The 21,990-nt window shown below is 37.6% G+C and overlaps 1 protein-coding gene across 5 annotated transcripts in view; it reads left to right on the top strand.

The window, feature by feature from the left end:
- The window catches only part of BMP5 (bone morphogenetic protein 5), a 78,045-nt gene that overhangs the window by 8,242 nt on the left and 47,813 nt on the right, over nucleotides 1-21,990 (top strand). For 2 of the 5 annotated variants that reach the window (XM_068937399.1, XM_068937398.1), the window contains exon 2: nucleotides 10,261-10,628. In XM_068937399.1, the coding sequence (XP_068793500.1) occupies nucleotides 10,379-10,628 (250 nt within the window). In that variant the 5' untranslated portion in view covers nucleotides 10,261-10,378. Of the gene's footprint in view, nucleotides 1-9,407; nucleotides 10,629-21,990 lie in introns of those variants that run through there. The other 3 variants (XM_068937400.1, XM_009687031.2, XM_009687030.2) reach the window with 3 other exon arrangements.

Here is a 21,990-nt window from a genome sequence, read left to right as displayed (position 1 = left end):
ATCGTTTTGAGGCCAAACCAAGAGAATAAAGGTGCTATGAGCAGAATTTTTTTGGCCCAGTGTTTGCTGTACCCAGTGTAAGCGAGGCATACAAAAAATGAATTGGGATATATATTGTTCTAGTCCTGAAATGTTTTGTTTTTCAGTTTGAAATGTTAAGCGCTTCAACTGTTCTCACATTGTCTATGTGTGTGTTTGGAGTTACACATGTGCTATTCTCACCTGCTTAAGTTTGTGCGTATTAAGGTCCATTTTTGAATCTGTTTAGTTACCACTTCTGGTTTTCCTGGCCAGCTTAGGTACACAGCACTTACGGAATGTGCATGAAAGGAGTCAATGCCTCTTGCACTTGTTGGCTATGGAAAGATACACACTTAAGCTAACTGAAGATAAATCAAGAAACAAATGTAAAATCTGAAAAATTACAGATGCTAATGATAACATAAACTGCTACCGATGGAATGGAAAACGGTTTAGAGCCGAGCGCTACTTTCAGCTGGTTGCAATGTCCGTGCCTTGTACGCAGTGTGCAGCACCAAAAGGTGGCAGCATTCCATGCAACATTGTCGAGGAACAGCTACTCCTACTGCACGCATTTTTTTCAAGCTTATCAATGTAAAACACGCTTTAGATCTGATGCTTTCCAAACTACTGTGTACTGTGATTTTGCCCCAATGACATACAACAAAAGGCAGTGTCTGCATGTCGAAAATACTGTTTAGTGTCAAGGAACCGAAATTCTCCGTAGAAGACTGAAATTCATCTCAACTGAGACAGCACATGGCAGAACCTACTGAGATACACTTTTCAAAGCAGAGAAGTTCTTTGTGTTACTATCTCACTTGGTAACAGAATCTCTATGTACTTGTCTAGTGCTTTGAAAGCGGCCTAATGCCTTTATAAACAGAATGTAGCCAAATAACACACTTTTCTATTTGAGGCCTGTGTGGTATAGCTTTATACTTCTCAGAGACCTTGACTACAAACCTTTTCTGTTCACAGATAAGAGGAAAAAAATCTCTGTTAAAAACAAAATAGAACAATTGAAGTCAGCAAAAGACGGTTAATAATGACCTCTAAAATGCACGTAATCTTTCAGTCAACAATATAAAATTTATTTAAAATATTTAACAAAGAAAGACTACTAGAGGCAAGAGCCTCTTTTACAAGAGTATCCTGGCAAGAGGGGCAGCATAACAGTCAATTATTACAAACAAAATCCAGGTTTCTTAATTAAAATACAAAATACTGGCTCTGCTGTGTAGCCTGTAATAAGTTATGTCCTGAGAAGACTGTAATTATGCTGGCGCCTGCTAGTGCCGCCATAGTTAAGTCTGTCACCATTTCCATTATAAACTCCATTTTTAAGCAATTTATAACTTAGCCATAAAAAATAATTTTAGATTGAAACTTGGCAAAGAAGTTCTTAGACCAAAAAGGTTTTTTTCATTTTTTTTTTTTAATACAAGTAATCTGTTTGGTCATCTTTATGTTTTTTAGGAGAGCACTAAACAAGCCAGAACTTTTATAGTTTTGAAGCTTTCTAGTCATCCTTTAATTTAAACACAGTTTCTTTTTTTCATCTGAATCAAGAATATCCTTCCTTGCTTGGAAGCAGAGGATTTTAGTCCTTTGAGGATCCATAAATACATGAAAACAAACGTTATGATTCCTGACAGAAGAGGTGAAATATGACTAACATTGAATTACAATGCAGAAATGAGAACAAATAGAGATTAGTTAATCCTGGGCCACAGAAGAACTCATGGCAAAATGTTTCTGTCTTCTAGTTATGCTCTCTGTCCATTAAAATGCACAGCCTGGCTGTGCATACCTGTTTATAACCAAGTATCCTATATATGCTTGACATGAAGCAAGATGCCAAGAAGACAACCCAGCTAGCAGAGCCGGCTTGTTGCAACTGACCTCAGCAGAAGTCAGCAGCACCTTTCTGTGGCGCAGGCAGACAGAGCAGGAGCTCCCAGAGACAGCCCATGGTGGAGGAGGATGAGGCAGGAACTCCAAGGGACAGCCTGTGGTGGAGGCAGATGAAGCAGGAGCCCCAAGGGACTGCCTGTGGTGGAAGAAGATGACGCGGAAGCCCCAAAGGACAGCTCATGTTGGAGGGAGACAAGGCAGGAGCCCCAGGGGACATCCTTTCACGGGTCTCACGAGAAGGGAGCCAAGGCCGAAGCTTTCGCAGCAGACTCTCACCTCTGTTTGCTCTCCTTACGCTCCCAAGAGGGTAAGGAGAATATTTGCCCCCAAGTCACATTTTACTATCCCATAGAAAGTTCTCAGTAATTTGTCCCTGTGCACATTTTATTGCTGAAGAGTGATAAGAGAAAATGAGCATATAAAATATTGGGCATCTGCTCTGAAAAATGACCCTAAGAAGTTACACCTGTGTCCTTGGGCTATGCTGCAGTAAGCTATGGCTGCTGAGTGTTAGATGTAACAATAAATTAAGTAAATGATGTTGCTTGTGTACAATTCTAACCTGAGCTATGAATAAACAAAACCTCATTTATTTTTATGTTCCAAGGCCAAGTTTCTAGAGAGACAGATACATTTTTCGATGAGTAGTACTGAATGATAAATAGTCCAAACTATGAAAATATCATTATGAAACAACTTTCCAAAGGAAAAGATTGTCCTACAGTCCCAGTCTGCATCTGTAGTTGTCTTCTCATTTACATGACTTAACTAGAATTCCTTCAGGAAATGTCATTTATTCCACATTAAATGTCCTAATGCTAAGAAAGAAGCTCCAACGGTTGTGCAGAAATGAATCAGAAATGAAGGTTTATTTGTGTATGCCATGTTTAGACTATGGTGCAATTTCAGATACAAAGCTTCTGATGTAAATTATGCTCTTCTTGCCTGTGCCTGATTCATGAGAAACATGGTTTATTCTATTTAACATCAGGCAGATTCTGTTTTCAGAATTCTGGCTATATGAAGGAAAGGTTAGTGGCTAAAGCAATCTTTCAACTTTAATATACTGATTTTAGTGCAAAGTAGGCAAATACCTTTCCTATTATTTCAGTTTTTCTCTGCTGCAGTAACAAAGCATGGAAGGTAACAAGTGGCTTTTCCAGGCTAGCAGCGTAGATTGACTTTTGACTTTATTCCTTTGCTTTGTCAGCTTAACGAATTTTGACTTGAACTGCACTGTTTGTAGTAGTAAATTTTAGCAACTATTACCCACTGCTGATTAAATGAATTTTATCAACTGTGGCAAACTGTAAACATTTTGCAGGATAAAGGCATTATGTGCTAGAAGGGCATATAATAAGAGAAATTGAGGAAACCAGTATTTTATTTTGAACATTTTCTTTGACTTGTGTTAAAGCCATTGCCACGGCATTGCTTTTGTGTTTTGCCTAATTCAATAGACCCAGCCCTGGAGAGTTTACAGATTCTCATGATGTGTTCACATACTTGCCTGTCACAATGCAGCTCGGTTCCTATCTTGTTTTGGTTCTTGTGATGATAATTTAGTATATACACAAAGGATACAAATAATGTCCTTTCTGACTGAACTAGCATGAAAGTAGTGCCAGCAGAATATCCTTTACTAATGTTACTGGAAAATTCAGAAAAGATCTGGTATTGTATTGCTGCCTCTTATTTGACTCTAAATTATCTACTTTCCTGAAAACACTGTTGTGGCGAAGAATTTATAGCATTTTGTAGTTGGGTTGTTGCCACTTCCTTGGCTGGATCTGAGCTGCCTCCCTGATGGATGGATGACCATGCCTGAAGAAGTCCATGTAGAAAGAGTAGTCAGCATGTACCAAAGATTTTAGGGTACGCACTGTCTTGCAATGGGCCTGTGCATATTGTTTTCTTTCGCAATCCTCTGAGCAGTAAGAGATGACTGGTCTCTCAAGGACTGCGTGATTCATGGTAGTACTCATTTAACTGAAAGTACTGGAGCAGCAGCTCCTCTTTTACTGCCGGAGAGGCCAGCTGATCTCTTACAAAAGGGGAAACATATTGCTAAACAAAGGAAGTCATTTTAAAAGAAGAAAATAACATCTGTCTACGGATATATGGGGAGGGAAAGAAGAAATATGAAGGGCAGGAAAGGGGTAAAAGAAAATGGTGATGGCGAGGGAAAAGGGTTTAAAGGTTAAAAAGCTGAAAAGAAGGGCCGTGTGCGAGCAGAGGCAGCAGCACTTCCAAGCAGTAGGCCAAAAGATGTAGTGGGAGGAAGTAGAGGAAAGAGAGGGAGCAAGCATATAAAACAAGCCACGGGAAAAAGTATAAAAACAAAACTGTAATTTACAAAAGGAGATTCAGAGACTGCTGGATCATACAATTTCCAGTAGAGGTGCTACAGTCACAGCTATAGAATTTAGTAGAAAAATCCTCATGGGAAGAAGTAATTCCCAAATTTAGATAGATAGAGTATTTCAAGAAACAAACAATTATTGCAGTGCAGCTACTTAGAGGACATCAGTTTATGAACAAAGTTTTATACATATTTAGATTAGAAAACCAAAAGGCAGCCTGCAAGAGGTTTCCTGAAAGAGCGCTGGGGACAGTGCTGGCACAGCAGCCAAGGCCAGTGGAAATGCTGCATCATGAGACTAGCAGGTACCAGTGTGCAACTGGGGCATGGTAAAACCCTGCTGCAAGCTTGGCCAAGAATAAGCTCCCTAAAAGGTGCTATGCTTTGCTACTTACAAATGTTGCTGTTGTGCAGGCGTTTCATATTTGCCTCAGTGCAGTTCCTCCCTTTTTTTTTTAAACTAATTAGAGGGTTATTGTAAACCAAAGGGGATTTTTGGGAGCTCTTTAGGCTTATTAATTATGCAAATGACAGCACTCTGATGGTGGATTGTATTTTTAATTCTATATTTTGTGGTTCACATATTCCAAAGAATATGCATGAAACAAGCTTTTTTTTTTCCTCCTAGTCATCGAACACAATAGGTTAAAAAAAGTCTTTAGGCACATAACAAAATGATTTTCCCCACTTTCTTAAAGAAGAGTATATTTTTGATGCTGCAGACTATTCTGTGCTGATAGCTTTACAACATTGTACGTGTACTATGAATAGAACAAACTTTACAGATGATTATACTTAAAGCTGGAAGTCTTTCTGTAAATTTTAAACAAAGTGTTCTATTAAACCCCATCTATAAAATGCTTGATGACTTACCTCCTAGGCTGATTTGCGATTTTGCCTGAGCTTTTGAAATTTTGGATGAGAAACCCTTGTGCTACAGGAAGCTGGTTGGTAACTGAATAAATAACCCTATAATCTGTGTATTGAACACTTCTACGTAGCAATGCAGTCTTCTGCCTGGAACGTAAAACAGAAGTGCTTTCCATACATATAACGCTTAATGATCCCCAGGAATATGTGTAAAGAGTATGGATATTGGGTAAAACCCCAAAGGTTATCCTAAAATTCCCCTGTGGTGGAGAAGAATTGAGCACAGCTACCTTTCCATCCTGCTGTAAAGTTTAATAAAGAGATGCCATTGAACAAATTTGCTATTCCAGAAGTGGCAGTGTTTCTACATATGAAATGATTCCTGTCTATCATACAGTAATCAGTAAGTTCTGTGAGATTTCCTGAAAAAAGGGAGTTTATATAGATACGTTCCACTTACTTAAAAATATCGTAAGCAATTTATGTCTCTAGCTGCCTATTTCTTCAGCTATTTCTACCAGGTTTTACGTTATGTCTGTTACAAATGGAATTCCCCTTGCATTAGGAGACTTATCTTCCATTGATATAGAAGAATATGTTTGTGTCTCTTCTATATGTGTAGAAGGTAGGAATACAACTTTCACACAACATCCAACTCAATTAAACCAGAAAGGGAGTGAGTGAAAGATATTTGTGAATTTTGTTGCCTGGCCATTTGGAACAAATGCACATAGGTATACATATGTGCGAATACTCATATGTATGCCTCCGGCTGTCCATACCACTGTAAATACGATTTAGACGGTGGTAGTATAAACTGGTGAGCACAACTGTGCTGTCTGTGCAATGTTTCTGTCCCAGAAAGATGGAAGACTTGCTTTTTTTCCTGGACTATCCCTAGTTTTAACCCCTAATGATTTTCCTTCTTTCACGAAACCTTTTCATAAAAGTCTCTCTTGCAACAACAACCTTGTGGAGAAGTAACCTTGACAAACTTGTGCGTTTTTAATGCTGCGTCATTTGCTTCTGTATAATATTGATCTGAATGCCAGATTTCGCTGGTCGTTAAGGGGGAAAGAGCTAGCAGAATCATTCGGCTTGCATTTGTAGGTATCAGATTTAGACTGTAAATATCTTGGAGCGAGTCAGTATTTTCTTCTATTTTGTGTATGGTAAACAGCTACAGAGAACCACTGTTATGGCAAATCACCCACAGTTACTGTGATATTGAGGATCCAGTAGACTTCTGCCTTCAGTAGCCATTTGCTGATTTTATTTCGGAGTAGTGGGCAGTGCCTATAAAAGCAATCAATCAGACCTGCCGTGAGTGCTGTGGTCTGCTGGATAATAATGGATTTTCCCCTGTTGCAGTGTTACTATCTGTCGGAATCCGAGATTGGTGAGATCCTGATTCCCAGGTTTTATCATCTTCCCTATGCTATCGGCTCCAATATTGTCTAGGGCAGTGCGACTGTAGTAAGCTCTGAATTCATTCATCATATATATATATATATGTATATGCCACATTGTTTAAGACATTCGTGCAACGGCTTCCTGCCTCCTGCTTCCAGCGGTGCCTGCACGGGCTGCGCTGCGCTCCTGCTGCTGCGACCCTAGGCTCCAGATGCTCCGCTGGTTACACGCTCCTGTATCAGGTATCCAGCCCTAATGTGAGCTTGCTTGCGGAGTCGTTTTAAGTTTTCTTTTCTAATGACTGGATAAGGACTGGTCAGGTGATTTCCTATGTTGCGCTCAGGCTGAGCATCTGGGGGAGAAAGCAGGTCAAGCTGCGTGTATATTTTCTATCTCAGAATTTCGGTTTTAGACACAGGGTAAAACTGGAATCTCTGGGTCATCTTATTCAAATCCCTGGTTTTCATTCGAGGTTAGCATTTCATACTGACCTTAACTGTTATTTGAATTTGACTGCAGCTAAAATCAGTATGAACGTGGCATTTCTTTCAAGTTGCAGTGTTATGCAAACAACTGAATATTTTTTGTTGTAAAACTAGAAACCTAGATCCAAGGCGACTTTGAAACCGAACCTGAACCTAAACTAAATCCAGATATCTATGCCAGCGTATTTTTATGTATTATCAAATAAAATAGCTCGACATGCTGACATTATATATCATATTTTCCTTTAGAAGTCAATTTACCTATTGGAAATATGAAGTGGGACCTATCAGCTAGTCCTTTCATTTCTTTAGCAAAGACTTTCATTTTTAGAGCTGGCTATATCTTGCATTTATAAGATCTCCACATTAACAGTGTTTATGGAACAGAGGTTTATTACAAAAGCACACTGCATTTATATTGATGAAAACCGGTTAAAGACTCTTATTTTTAGAGGCTTTAGTCAAGTACGTCTGGTGGCTCAGTGTAGGCTCGGTTACTGAAAAATAAATCTTTTGTATTTAGGTTACAGATTTGGTTGTGGCTCCATCTGAAAATGACAGGAGCTGCTTTCCTCAAATGTGTGATTACTAGCTTACATGTTTTCTTACTCTGTTTCTGTCCAGGAAGATGTTTACAGCAAAAATGCATCCTGAAAATCGAGGGCATTTTTGGCTTTTTAAACGGGAAAAGATTATCTAAATGTGGACTCCAGACACTCTAGTGGGATAATATAGGAAGTTTCTATTGCTGGACGTACTGATGGGCTGCGGACTTAAATCCTCTGAGCAATCAATCCACTGGCTTTTATGAATGCTTAGGGAAAAAAGGAAATATATTGCTGGAAAAGAGAAATAAACCTGGTTGCAAAATACATGATGGCCTAATTCAAAAAAGACGTATGTATAGTAAACTCTCGTGCATCATTGCAACTGTTTGAGCAGGACAAATGAAAGCAAAACAAAAACAGGAAATAATAGTTTTCTTATAACAAACGAATTTAGAAGGAAAAATTCAATTAAAAAAAGAAAGCATATTCTTATCCTGACTGTTCTTCCACTGAGAGTAGTACTGCTTTTGCTAACTACTCTTAACTAATTTTAGTGTTAATTCAGCAGGTTTACGATGAGGTAAATCCTTTCTTGGTAGACGCACTGTCTATTATGCACGTTGATTTATGAGAGAGAACTAGCAAAGTTTTAATGACAGCTGAAGTAGACTGTAAATGTAGAATAGGACTCACAATATATGAGAAAAACTCGTTGTACTTAATACACTAGATAAATTGCTCCTGGCTTCTTAGGGTGTCATTATACTTGCTGTCCCACTCCCAAGTTTACTCAAGTACTGTGATTTGCTGAGTAGGTGCTAGTCATGTCAGGCAAAACCTGACGGGATGCATTTTATATACCTGTTTTTTTCCTTAACGTCACAGATTTTGTTAACTTTTTTTGTCCATATTTTCTCTCCTTCATCAAAGGAAAGTCTCCGCAAGACTTAAGGCAAACTATAGGAGTGAGAAAAATGACCTCAAATAATGTGAGCAATATGAAATTTAACACTGTGATTTTGTTTTAGTGAGAGGAAAAGCATAAGATGCTGCCTATCATAAAATTCTTAGCTGAACCTTAATTTCATGCATAACAGCTAAAAAATAAAATCTATTCAGTAGTTCTCATTTCTTGAGTTAAGCTATTTTTTTCTCCAGTTAATAATAGGCTGTGGGATTAAATCTTAGCTTTTGACATTTAGTAGGAAATGTAGTGTAGCGATTTATGAGTCAAAATGTACTTTGAATAAATTATCATTGCAAATTACAGTTTATGAAAATTGTGACTATAACTGTAATTATATCGTTGGCTGTGCACAACTTGAAATCTTGCTTGCTGAATAAATCTATTTTCTTTTAGATTGCATTCCCAACATTTTTAGAAAAGAGTTAATCGAGCCTAACAGACCAAATTTCCTACGGAGGAAAAGGTCACCTTTATTTGCTAAACTTACCTAAAGCACAAACATTTCCTGAATTAATGAGTGCTATTTTAGTCTGTTATGAGAGTTTCATATTCAAGTTTATTAACTATAGACTCATAGGATCCTCCACATTACGCCATGACTTTACCTATATCCTAAAATTGTTAAAGCTAAAATTGATTACTTGGATATTCTGGAAGCTGTCAGGAAAAAGGCAGTCAATAGCCATATTAGGTTTATTACTCTACATTGGGGTGGGGGGGAGCTTAAAGCTTTGTCTGGCAACAGAAGGGTTAAGGACTTTTTTGCTATACCCGTTTCAAATTACAATGAGAAGCCTCTTCTTTCCCAGCAGGGTTGTGCTTACATTAGTCTTTAGATCTCTCTTGAAGAGAGCTGTTATATTTGTGCCTGCTAGAGTTGGAAATAACAGTTAAGAAGCTGCGAAGGGTTGAATGGATTTACAGAAGGTTTTTTCTTTTTTTTTTCCAAGTAAATTCATGGCAACACATTAATTTGATTAGTACATGCTTTAGAATTACTTTACACTAAAGCGATTCAAAAGATGTTAAAGTTATCACCAGGCTGCTGGACAAATATATGTTGCACCACCAAGGTACAGATCAAGACAAATCTGTGACTCAGGATTTTATCTTGGAAAGAGCGCAAGGTGTACGAAGAACTCAGAATACCAAGGGAAGATAACTCTGGGAACTACAATGTGTCAGAAGAACAGCTCTTGCTAATACAGCTCCCCACCAAAGACCTGGTTATCTAAGGTTTATATAGGAATGCCTAGGTCAGCTGACAAAATACTGGTCTTCTGCTCCATAAATGCAGAAAAAACGATAACAACAGTGGAAAATTGGAAGTCTGAATTTCAGCTTTCTTAGAAATAACTGCAACCTGACACATTCCATAATATTTAAACAGGGTGGGGGGAAGAGAAATCACCAAAGATGTTACGTTTAGAGATGACATTGACATGAAGAATAGGTAAATTTTGTTTTTCAGCCACTGGGAAAGCAGACCTCATAGGAACTCAGAACAAGTAGGAGAGAGATTTTTTGTTGTTGTTGTTGTTGTTCTTTTTCCTTTTCAAAGATGAACCTAACTGCGCTCAGAGCTTTCGTGGGCTTGCTCTGGAATTGCTGGGCTCTGGCGGGTCACGCACAGGGAGGGTTAGGAGACAATCATGTCCATTCGAGTTTTATTTACAGGAGGCTGCGGAACCATGAGCGAAGGGAGATTCAGAGAGAGATTCTCTCTATCCTGGGTCTACCTCACAGACCCAGACCCTTTTCACCAGGAAAGCAGGCTTCTTCGGCACCCCTCTTCATGCTGGACCTGTATAATGCCATGACAAATGAAGAGGAGACTGAGGAGCTGGAGTATTCACTAAAGGGATCAATGGCAGGGGAGAGCAGAGGGATACGGAAAGGATACCCTGCCTCTCCGAACGGATATTCGCGGAGAATACAATTGTCTCGCATGACCCCACTGACCACACAGAATCCTCCCTTAGCCAGCCTGCACGACACCAACTTTCTGAATGATGCTGACATGGTCATGAGCTTTGTCAACTTAGGTACGTCTAAAATTCTTTGTTTCTGCTCTGTCTGACAAACTGCTAGTCTGATCTTGAAGTCCTTACGGAGGCAAAGCTCTCAGCTGGACCTTAGCCTGCTGTAAAACAGCAGGATTGGGCCCTGGTAGCTGTGCCACTAGTAAAAGAAAAGTTGTACTAATGGTAAAGTAGCTACATTGTAGGTGGCCATGGAAAAAGATTTTTCTCACTGTTTATATAAAGTCAGTTTCTATAACTCCCCTCCGCTGGCTTCTGTTTTCTTTCTTTCATTGATGTAATGAAAATTCTAGCCTTAGGCCAACTAACTCCTTTTTTTTTTTTTTTTTTAAATCTCAAAAAATCAAACACTTATGCCTATTGCTAGGTTATTTCCCTCACTGTTTTGTTTAAAGCTTAGACAGGAACAAATATGAGTTGTTAATATTTTAAAGACTAGAATGTTATGAAAAGGGAAAAGTTAAGCCATTTCCGAAAAAAAGAGACTTCTTAGGTTTTTTTAGTTTTTTTTTTTCTCTTGGTAAGTCAAATTTTTATTATCTTTTCAGCCGGATGGCTGGATTTTAAATAATCTGTTGCTGTTTCTTTGTTATTTCTATTTAATAACCACAGACTGTTTTATTAAATTGCCATGGTGCCCAGAGTCTGCGTTGATTCTAATTTTCCGTGTCATAAATAAATTAAATAACAAATAGAGAATTAAACACCAGAAATATGCAGGTAAAGAATGCTTTTGAAAATGATATCAATTCAGATACAAAAAACTGGTAAAACCAAATTATATTAGCTTCTGAGTGTAAACATGCTTAAAACAGTTAGGTTGTGGCTAAAAAAGCAGTTACTGATTTCTTTAATAGAAGGCAAGTTAAATCTCATTAAGAACATTGCAAATATTTCACTAAATGTATATACTATTTTTATAAGTATTACAAGTGCTGTAGGGTTCATAAAACTTCTTTTTTCATTTGGAAAACCTCTTTTTTCATCTGAATAGCAAAAGATTGAATTGAAAACTTGAAGTTTCTCAATAAGCTTGTACAAAATGTGATAAACTCTTGCTTTCCAGGATAATACTTTCTGTAGTAAGTTTTTAAACAATGGCACATGTTCTGAAATGCCTCCAGATTATCATACATGTTTTATACCTTTAACGTCTACCAGGTCTGTAATCCCTGCAGCAGAATTACAAATGTTTCCAATCACTAAACTCCTCAGCAACTAGAATTTGTAGGAAAATGACTCTCTAGAATTTAGCTGTCATAATAATAAAATTACATTTCATTAATTATTTGGCAGATTAGGTGGTGTTCAATTCCGGACACCAGGTCTTTTTCTGTAAGAGTAACTTCTGTCCACAACTCTAAATACATTTGTTGTTGTTCTTACTCCTGAAATAGAAGACTAGAAGAAAATGAAATACTTATTTTTTAAAAATGTGTTCTTCATCCCTAAAAAAAAAGTTAGGTATTATCTGTGTATTACTTTAAAGTTATCAATTGTATGACTCAATTCACCCATAGTATCTGGAGTCAGCTGAACTTAAAAAGGCAATATTATGAAGGAAAATAAGATATGCTCTGATCTCCTAAGCATTAGCCAAGGCCCTGATCCCACAAAGATTTTCTTCATGTGTCTTTGGACAAACCCTCAGTACTTATGTCGCAGACCATTTTATCTGTGGTGCTGATGACCATTTGCATGGGACCTAACCTTTAATTTCAAGCAACGTCTTTGATTTTAAGAGAACAACTTATAGTGCCTGTGTATAAATCTTTGAAGGCTCAGTGTCAGATATCTGCTAGCCTGATCCTGCTGCACTTTTCCAGGCAAAACTCCTTTCGGGAAGAATGCAAGTTTCAACTGAAAGTCTTACCTTGACCGGGGAGTTTTTGATATGTATCTCATTTTGTTGGAAAGTCTATATTCCCTTAACAAAGTATTTTTAGGAAGCCAGAGTGCATATTTCATCTTACATTTCTAAATTATGAAAACTGGGGATGAGATATTTTATTTTTCTAGTGATCATAGTTAATCGATACAATTAACTTCTAAAAAATACCACGTAAATACCCGGTTTTGTTTGTCCTCTGTAAAATTAAAATGCATCTTAGCTCTAAGTGAGGCTAAACTCCAAATCATTTCAAATGTTCTTTCATTCAGGTTGGATAATTGCAGTTTCTCACACATTCTGCCATGCAACATTCATAACAAATATTGATGACTGATGTAGATTAGCGTTAACATTTTTATTAAACAATCCTGTGTTTCAGTATAATTAACATAATAATGAAATAAATCATGCAAAAGGGTAACCATTTTATATGATTTATACAATATAAGATCATGACAGATGAGGGCAAGCTCTTTTAATGTACAAGATGGAAAAATATGCAGTGGTAAGTGAATGCTAACACCATACCTTAAAATCAATAAATGCTAATGCAGCACAGTAATAACTCAACTGGTTTTAAATAGAAGCATCAGTCAACTTGTATCAAATTAGCCTGGTCTGGAAATAGTATTCACCATGTTCAAACTTGCACACCATTAATTATGTAAGGTGTAATTATAAAGCTTTCTTAATCATCATGATATTTTAAATTGAAACTTCTGTATACAGTTGTAGCCAGTTATAATAATAAAGACATAGATATTAAAACAGTAAATACGTTTCTGGGATGTTTGATAAGAATTATTAAGCATGACCCTTAGAAAATAAAACTTAATACGGCTGAAAATTAGAGTGAAAAATTAGGCAAGGACAAATAATTTTTGTTAAAGAATAAAAATTGAAACTTATATGGTAATTTCAATAGAAATCAACCTCTCAGTGTTGCAAATACCTCACTTTCAAAAATAAATTTTAAAAATACCATCAAGGGAGTTGTAATTATAAGTCTGTCAAGCAACCAGGGAGAAAAACAAGACTGCATTTACTTCTCCTGAAGTTAAAATTGTAAACACCTGCTCTTTATACTGGAATTTATGCCACAATTTCCAACTCTTTCTGTTTTGAAAGATATAACAAGACAGAGACTATGCCTTGTCCTCTGTTTTGTATAAAACTGTGCACGTTGGCGGATCTCCATAAATATTGATGATTGTAACAGAAGAGTTAACTGGGGTTGGTCCAGCAGTCAGAGAATAAATCCTCCACTAAATACACGGGGGTTTTCAAAGATCTGATTATATCACCTACAAGTTCAGGACTCTGTTTTCCTCACTGGGTGTTTTTTATCCTGTTGTTATATTTTATTGTAATGTTGCAAATCACTGCCTGCTTAGAGTTCTGGCATCTTCTTTTTGGCTCATTTCCAAAAAAGACATATATAGGATACCCTGTTCCTCAGAGAATAGACAAGTAACACTCATGTAGTCCTATATACTTTTCCTGCTTGAGCTGGGGAAGGACTTTGCAAAGATAAATGTTAGCGTTCTCACTCTTCACCACTCACCAAAAGAGTGGGATTGAATAAAAAGTATATACATGACTGAAACTTGGAGAAACAGTGAGAGTTTCAACAATTACATTTAAACATTTCTAGGAATGATTTTTCCATGTACCATCAAAGTAATCATTAAGTTAATTGTACTTAAGAATTCCTTCACATGCAATTCAAATGTTTGATATGTTTATTTGTTTACAACACATCTGTAAATTTTTCTCTAAACAGATTCCTGCATTTACTAAGCTACTGTTTTTCTTTCCCCGTATTTTCCTATGAATTGATCTGACCTTTTTATACAACTGAGGTGAAAGATAGAAAAGTTTTGTGTTTTTCAGTTACGCTTTTCTTTCTTAACATATAAAATTAATTTTAAGAATTTCAAGGTCACTGTAAAGTTTGTGCCTTTGACCTGCACATGCTAATTTGAAGATGGGTATAATATCATGAAGATTTTTAAAATATCCAATGCACCATAAAAACTAAGCTTTTCTTCTTTATGGCTTTTCGGGATAGATTCTGCAATCTTAATTGAAACAGTTCTCAAACCTCACCCACTCTGATCTGTTATTAAATCAGACCTTGAAATTGAGGGAATTTTTGCTTGTTTGGGGCAGAGAAAGCACCTCATACTGCTCCAACTTCTTCACCCCAAGTCTGTAAACTGTCTTGAAGATTATGTTGTTCTTTAAAGCACAAATCACTAACCAAATACGTAAATCTGCAACGTTTACAGCCCACTGTCTGCATCTGAGAACGCTCATATAGGAGAGAACAACTTTCTTAGAACTATTTTAAGATACATATTGTGTGTAAATCCCTACTGAATACCTGTACAAATATATTTTTGTTGAATAAGAAAAAGAAAGGATTCTTAACTGCCTTTAGACCTTGAGTGTATATAGTAGCTAGTTTCTTAGATTAAACTAATTCAGTTTCTACAACCTCCTACTCACAGCTAACATATCACCAGTGAGGGATATGGAGTGCTAAGCTATAAAATGTCAGGAATTGCGCAAGTGGAGCTGATTTTGATGTATACACGCAAAAGGCCTCAGGATCATTAGCTTTTCCATTCATTTAAAGTTTAGAAATGACCACACTATTCTTTCTTTCTTTCTTCCTTTCTTCCTTCTTTTCTTTCGTTCTTTCTTTTCTACTCAGTTTCAAATGCTGCTATCTTAATTTTAACCTTAAGTGAATTTTTTTGGCTATGGTACAGTTTTAGCCCATAAAATGCTGACTTCTAATGAAAATATTCACGTAATCTTAATTGAAGAGATGGAAATAGTGCTATTATCTATTATCTTGTGTTAGACAGAGGCATGTTATTAGAGAGAAAATTTACTAAATAACAAATAGATCATGTCTTTATTTGTGGAGTTGGATCAACACCAAAAAATATTGAGATAACTCTTACGAAGATTTGGCAACCCAAAGTCAATAAGGTTGTATTTTTCATTCTTTTATTTAATACTTAAAATAAATTAGATTAAGTGCATCTTCATCCAAAGTACACCTTACTGGCATCTCGAGTTTCTAAATTTTTTTTCCTATTACAATGTTTTAGTCACCCAGTCAGTGAGTGCAAACATTTTGTAGTGACCTAGGTATGCTAGGTACCCCAGTCAGGCGTTAGAAATATCTCTTACTAATGAAATCATTTTCTATGTGCAAATTAATTATTAAGACAGCTTTTTACAGAATAGGTTATTTATTTCCAGACCGAAAGTGCTTGACTCATGGGCTAACAGTCCCTAAAAGTCCTCACCTAATCTTAACAATTCATTAGGCAGTTTTAACCAATTTTTGTGCGATGATAGAGCAGGTTGTTTGGAATTGTTTTTGATTTCAAGCATGAAATCTTCTCCATATTCCTTTTTGGAATTACACAATGTTTGTTGTTTTATATCAAAATATTTTCTATTTCCTTTGAAAACTCTCATGTTACATGAACTTTATGAACGATAAAGCTCTACCTCTAAATAGGTTTGTGTGTGTTCCATAAATATCATCTAACAAAATAATGTTTTTATAACTGTCAATTTTTTTGCCAAAGTTAACGCTTTAAATCCGAGTAAGTTATGGTATCAGCTCAGCCAAGAAAATGTCAAGCTCTCCATTAACTGGGGTATAAAACTGTCTGACTTTCCTTGCTGACAGATTTGAAAGAAATTGCAGATAACTGAAGAGAAACTGATTTAGCAGATGGTTAGATGTGCATGGTGAAAAGCTATGTGTATATATATGTGTGTGTGTGTGTGTGTGTGTGTGTGTGTGTATCAATATGTATTATTATTAATATTTTTCCCATTGGGAAGAATGGCTGACCCAGTTCCGCTTCTTCTTTAGCATGTGTTGCTTTCCAGACTAAACACAGACTTTGGGTGGGGTTGTGGGGATTGTATGTATTGTACAGTACATATTTTCCCAGGAAAACACAATATCACAGTGACTCTGGCTAGCTATGAAAGGGAAAGAGAAGGGCTTGTGGAGCCTCACTCTGTGCAGAGGATATTAGGGGAGGAATAAGCCTGCCATGGACTACATGCAGATTCAGTTGGTTCTGTTCCTAAACCACAGTTTATTTTTTTACATAACAGGACACCTTTGGCACATATGGGGTCTACTACATTTATTGCTTCTATTATTATTTTCTCTGAATGTTAAATTATGTAAAGAATTTTGCCATGGCTACCTGTCTACTTGCTGCCTGAGTTATGGAGGCAATTATGACGGGGGCAGTTCTTTTTTCTTCTCTTTTTAGCCACAGCAGTTCCTTTGAGCTTGCTTTCATAGGCCCACAGACTAATAGCGTTTCTCAGAAAATTGATTGATTATCGTCTGATCATTCTAGGTGTCGTCTGGTGTTTCCACATAACTGAGAATGAACAGTTTATGAAGTGCCAATTGCAGCCTCCAGCTAAAGAAAGGCCCCCCAGGGCTTCAGGAGAGCTCTGGCTGCTACCAGACTTTATAATTATTTCCCACACTTTTCCCCATCTTCTCCCGCTTGTCCTTTCCCTAGTCTTTATCCCCCTCAGCCTAGGCAGGGTCATTGAACTTTGATTTTATGTCAATGTCATTTGGCTGCAAAAGGGATTAGAGGAAGAAAAGCAGTGAGAATAGGAGTGAACACAGGAGACGGCCAGAGAGGGAATTAAAAAAGGAATGAGAAAAAAATGGCAAAACATAGCCCAAGGCTTACGTGAACGGGTGCCGCCTTCTCCGCAGGCAACTGCCAGGCTGCAGGGCTGGACGGCGACTTGGTGGGAACAGGAAAGGCTCAGTGCACAGACACACCGGGGGTGGGGGGCTTGCACTGGGCAGGTACTGGTGTTAGTCCTGCTCCTCCGAGCCGCATGTGTAGCATGGTGTTATAACCCTGAGAGCATTTCCCAGCTCAATAAAGTTACATAAGCTGGGGGGAGCATAAGAGGGAGTTTATGACGGTAGGGAGAAGGTGTATGCAGTGACTTACGAGCAAGTGAGAGAGAACAAGATGAAGTTAGATAAGTAAGTTAAAGAGAAATATATAATGAATCCGGGTCTGGGATTCTTTTCCTTGCAAGCCTTGCAGGTGGAGACAGCAGTTTTCTTCATAATCCCTCCTGACAGAGCAACTGCTTCAACCTCCCCAACCACTTGGTTCCCTGGGCAAATCTTTTCATTTCTGCAAAATAAAATGCAGCCCTCGCCTACCCCCCCCCCCCAACAAATGTGTATGTGGGGAGTACACAGACGGGCTACTAACATTTAAGACCATAAATAACGTAGAAGCTAGCTTTTAAAAACCACAGGTTAAAGGATGAGGGCTGCCATGACGCACACAGAAAGGTTGAGATCAGAGAAGCAGCTAAAAGGGGTCGGGAGAAACAATGAATCCCCTTGTTCTAAGTCATATTTATGAGTGCTCCATTGCACCTAAAGTTCATATTTTATTGGCTAGGCCATGGGGTTTCCCCATTTGCTCATCTCTTAAAATAACACCCCTGGTTAAAATTTCCTATAAAACACAGAAGTGCTACAGCAGGCAGAACCTGTCAACCCTGACAACTAGATTATTTAAGTTTGTGGGTGGGGTACACAGGAGTTGGTTTGTGTCTCGTACTGAATTATAGATTTGTTTCTATACAAAAAATAACTATAACCCAAGTAGAAAAAAAGAGGTTTTACAGTTCACTTCTCCGCTCAGAAACTTCCCAAGGGCCACTACTATTGAGAGATCTTCCAAAAGGTGAATCTGCATTTTCAGTTTCCAGCTCTTTTTGGGGAACTGTTTAGTGCAATAGATTGAGAACTTGACTTTATCAGCCACTCTTGTAATTCAATGGTATGTGCAGTAGTTTGCCAGAATGTGGCAATACTTTCTTCCCAGTATATTGGGAAGGGCAAACGGAGGCAGCAGTTGTTGATGGGTCAGAGCCAAGAAAGCCAGTTCGTACAGCTAGTGATAGTAAATAATATACTTCCATCGTTGACAACCAGTGGCTTTGCAGAAGCAAAATTCCATCTGACCACTCTTTTTTGGAGGCTGATGAAGGCCTTAGGAGGATGACTGATAGGAGTTTGATGTGGTGAAATTTCTAATAAGTAGGTTTATCTTCTACAGATTTGGAAATATCACCCATTCAAAACCCGTGAGACCTTGGCCTGTAAAATCCCTGTGTAGATTGCATCTATCAAATTAAATTTTGGTTGTCCTAATTCTCATATATTTAACTGTAGTCAAAATAATGAAGCTATATTCATATTATCTGGAAAAGCCATAGCCATGATCTAGTGCAGTTATTGTACTATATGTGCTAATTTTTGTGCTAACAGAAGGAGAAGCATGAGCAGGAACGCTAAACGATTTGTGAATTTGGTTTTGGAGCACTAGGTGAATGGCACCTAATTGCTCCTGGTGCCTAGAGCGATGGGATTCTCCTGGTGTATTTTCCAAAAAGCTGGCTGAGAGCAAAAGAGTGAACGAATAGTGGGGTGGATGAGAAAACCATGAATGCACCATGACAACTGCAGTCTTTATAGTAATTTATGAAGGTCGAGATACAGCAGGAAGGTTGTTCTGCTGTCCTGTCCAGCTTTGGGAAGGTTGTCCCCAAGGTTACTTCAGCCGGAATATCCTTCAATGACTACAAGTCGTAACACGTTAGTGATCCAGAAGTTTAATTTGCTGCTCTGAGTAGGTAATCTCTCCGCGCCATATGTGAAATGCTGTGCAAAGGTCTTGCAGTGAGTTTGCCAGTGTAGCTTACACCTGAATGCCAGTGTGTGAAACGTCTGAGGTGCAGACAACCTAAAGAGATTCGTATAGCAAATGAAACCAATGTGCCTCAGTTTCTCAGTCCGTAAAACGAGGATAGGCGAATAACTGTGTGTTCATTCCGCCTCCTGTGACTTTTTTTCCCTTGTGGCCTCTTCTTTCTCTGGCTGTGTGCCGTGTAAAAGATTTAGCTTCTGAGAACCTTGTAGCACCTTGCATTTCCCTCTGGTGAGCTCAAGTATTATTTTAAAAAGGTTTCTATAGGGTTTCTATAAACCCTGGGCAACAAGTTTATTTACTGTTCTTAAGACAGACAGTTGTGCTAAATAATGGAAAATAAAAAGAAGTATTGGAATTCACGCACCAAAATTCAAATCGGAGTCCTGACGCAATGAAGAGATACTAAGTGATGGGTTTAGCCCTTGTTCACAAAGTACAGAACTGTGCCTTTCTGCGGCATGTGTGCATGCGTATCAGCACATGAGCATGTCTTTGTCTATGTAATATAGAAAGCATGTAAATCTCTTCAGTTTTAGTCATTCAAATTTTTTCCCCCTTAAATCATAATATGCTTTCCCATCAATACTATGTGGCTTGAGCAGCCCTGACCTTTCCAAGCTGCCTGTTTGGACCAGTGTTTATCAGATGACCGTTTGACCTCCTTGTTAATTGTACTTAATTACATCCTGTCGTAACATTTTGAAATAAGGAGGAGAGTTTATGGATCTGCTCCAAAGAGCTGAAGATTAAAACAGCAACAGAATTCAGTGGTATGAGGTGCTGAGTAATCTCCTAGTTAGCTCAATAAGAGTTGTTACTTGCTCAGTTGACTGCAAAATTAGATCCTTAAACTCCTCCTCTTCCATTTATGATCCTTGGTATTTCTGAAAATAAAATCATACAATTTTCTTTGTTCTGTCAAGGGCATCTTCTCTCTGAAAGAAAGCTTGGAGCTTTCTCTAAAGACATCAGGGAAAGAGTGAGAAGCTTACCAACAGCATTGCAGGGGCTGAAGTTCACATACGATGACATGAGAGATGAGCCTCTGTCACCACAAGTGATCTCTCTGTGGTTTTCCAAAACTTCAGAGTTCCTTATGTTTCTTCCACAGATTTGCCAGTTCCCATGAGCTTACTGAGAGTTGCATAATATTTGGTATGAGATTTTCTAGGAGTTGATGATGTATGGGAACATCTAAGCTTTCATTAAAAAGCAACACTTATCCGCTGTGGGGGGGGGGGGGAACTGCAAGCGTAGTTCTTCAAAATAGGAGTTCTAAATGCTCAGAAAGCAACTTCAAATGCTTCGTATTTTCTAATGTTTTTCATACAGCCGGTGGCTTTTGAAGCACACCAGGTTACCCATATTACTTCTCATCTTGCTAAAGATGATATATATAAGCTTCCTCTGTTGTTATTGTTCCATAGCTTACTTGACGCAACTAAGTTTGATTAAACTTGACTTCCTAACATGAATGAAGGAAAAAAAGGAATAGAAGCAACAAATTAAAAAGGGAGGTGATTATACAGCATCAACTCCCTTTCTTATTTTGTATATAAACATATATATTTAAAAAATATCCTTATGTAAAAAATGCAACTCTGTTGATGTCGGTAGAGCAATGCTGATGAGTACCAGGTGACGATCTAGTCTCAAGACTAGAATCACAGGACTGAAGAAAACATCTTCAATTTTATTTTATCGAAACACAGGTAATGAGACTTACTGGAGAATGAAGTGCCATGGAGAATTAAATAGGTCTGTGGTAGTACCCGTAACTATGACATTACTGTAAAAGGTCTGTCATCCAGCATTAGTCATAGTTTAGATAGAAGAGACCAGGTACTTGGCACTGTGCTGTAAGAGTCTAATCTGATACAGTACTGCCCGTGAATGTCACTGTGAAGTGAACAGCATTATTACAGCAGGTTGAAATCTGTACTAAGTCTTTGAAGTAGCAAAGGCTAAACCTACAGTTTAGCTATATACAATTACATTTGAATAGCTAAATCTTTTTTCATGTTGATTTAAGTTATAAGCATGTAGGATTAAAAACAAAATAAAGAATTTGCTGAATATCATAGTAAGGAGATGAAAAGATCATAATGTTTGAATCCTCTACAGTTTTAACCAGTAGTAAGTATAACAGAAATCACACAATTAAATATTATGGCTTTGAAGGAGGGCTGTTTTATTTTTCAGAGTTTTGAGAGGTATATGTATTGTGACACAACATAGTAATGTTTGTCAAAGTAGTTTGATATTAGGTGTCATTTCAGAATGATGTTTTTTACTCTGACTCCTTGGTATTCTCCTTTACGAATGTCATTTCATAGCTCTTGAGATTTAATCACCTTACTTTTCAAAGACTAATATATATATATATTTCTTCATCCCTTCTTAAAATATGGAATTAATAATCATGTTCAGTGGGCTGGGTAGCATAATGAGATCACATGTAGAAGAGATAAATTATATTTATATACATATAAAGAAATGAAAAATTCAGATACGGTTTATGCTATGGAGTAAATACAAAGGATATCGAGTTCATATTGCAGTTCACTGTGTCAGAATGTAGGGACTGGTGTCATTAAGATTAACAATATATTCCCCCATTTTAGTTTCCTTGCAGTTGTGTTCCACTATGGCA

Source organism: Struthio camelus, chromosome 3 (assembly GCF_040807025.1).
Source record: "Struthio camelus isolate bStrCam1 chromosome 3, bStrCam1.hap1, whole genome shotgun sequence".
Taxonomy (NCBI): domain Eukaryota; kingdom Metazoa; phylum Chordata; class Aves; order Struthioniformes; family Struthionidae; genus Struthio; species Struthio camelus.
Note: the sequence above shows the minus strand (reverse complement) of the source record. Positions and strands in the feature narration are given on the sequence as shown.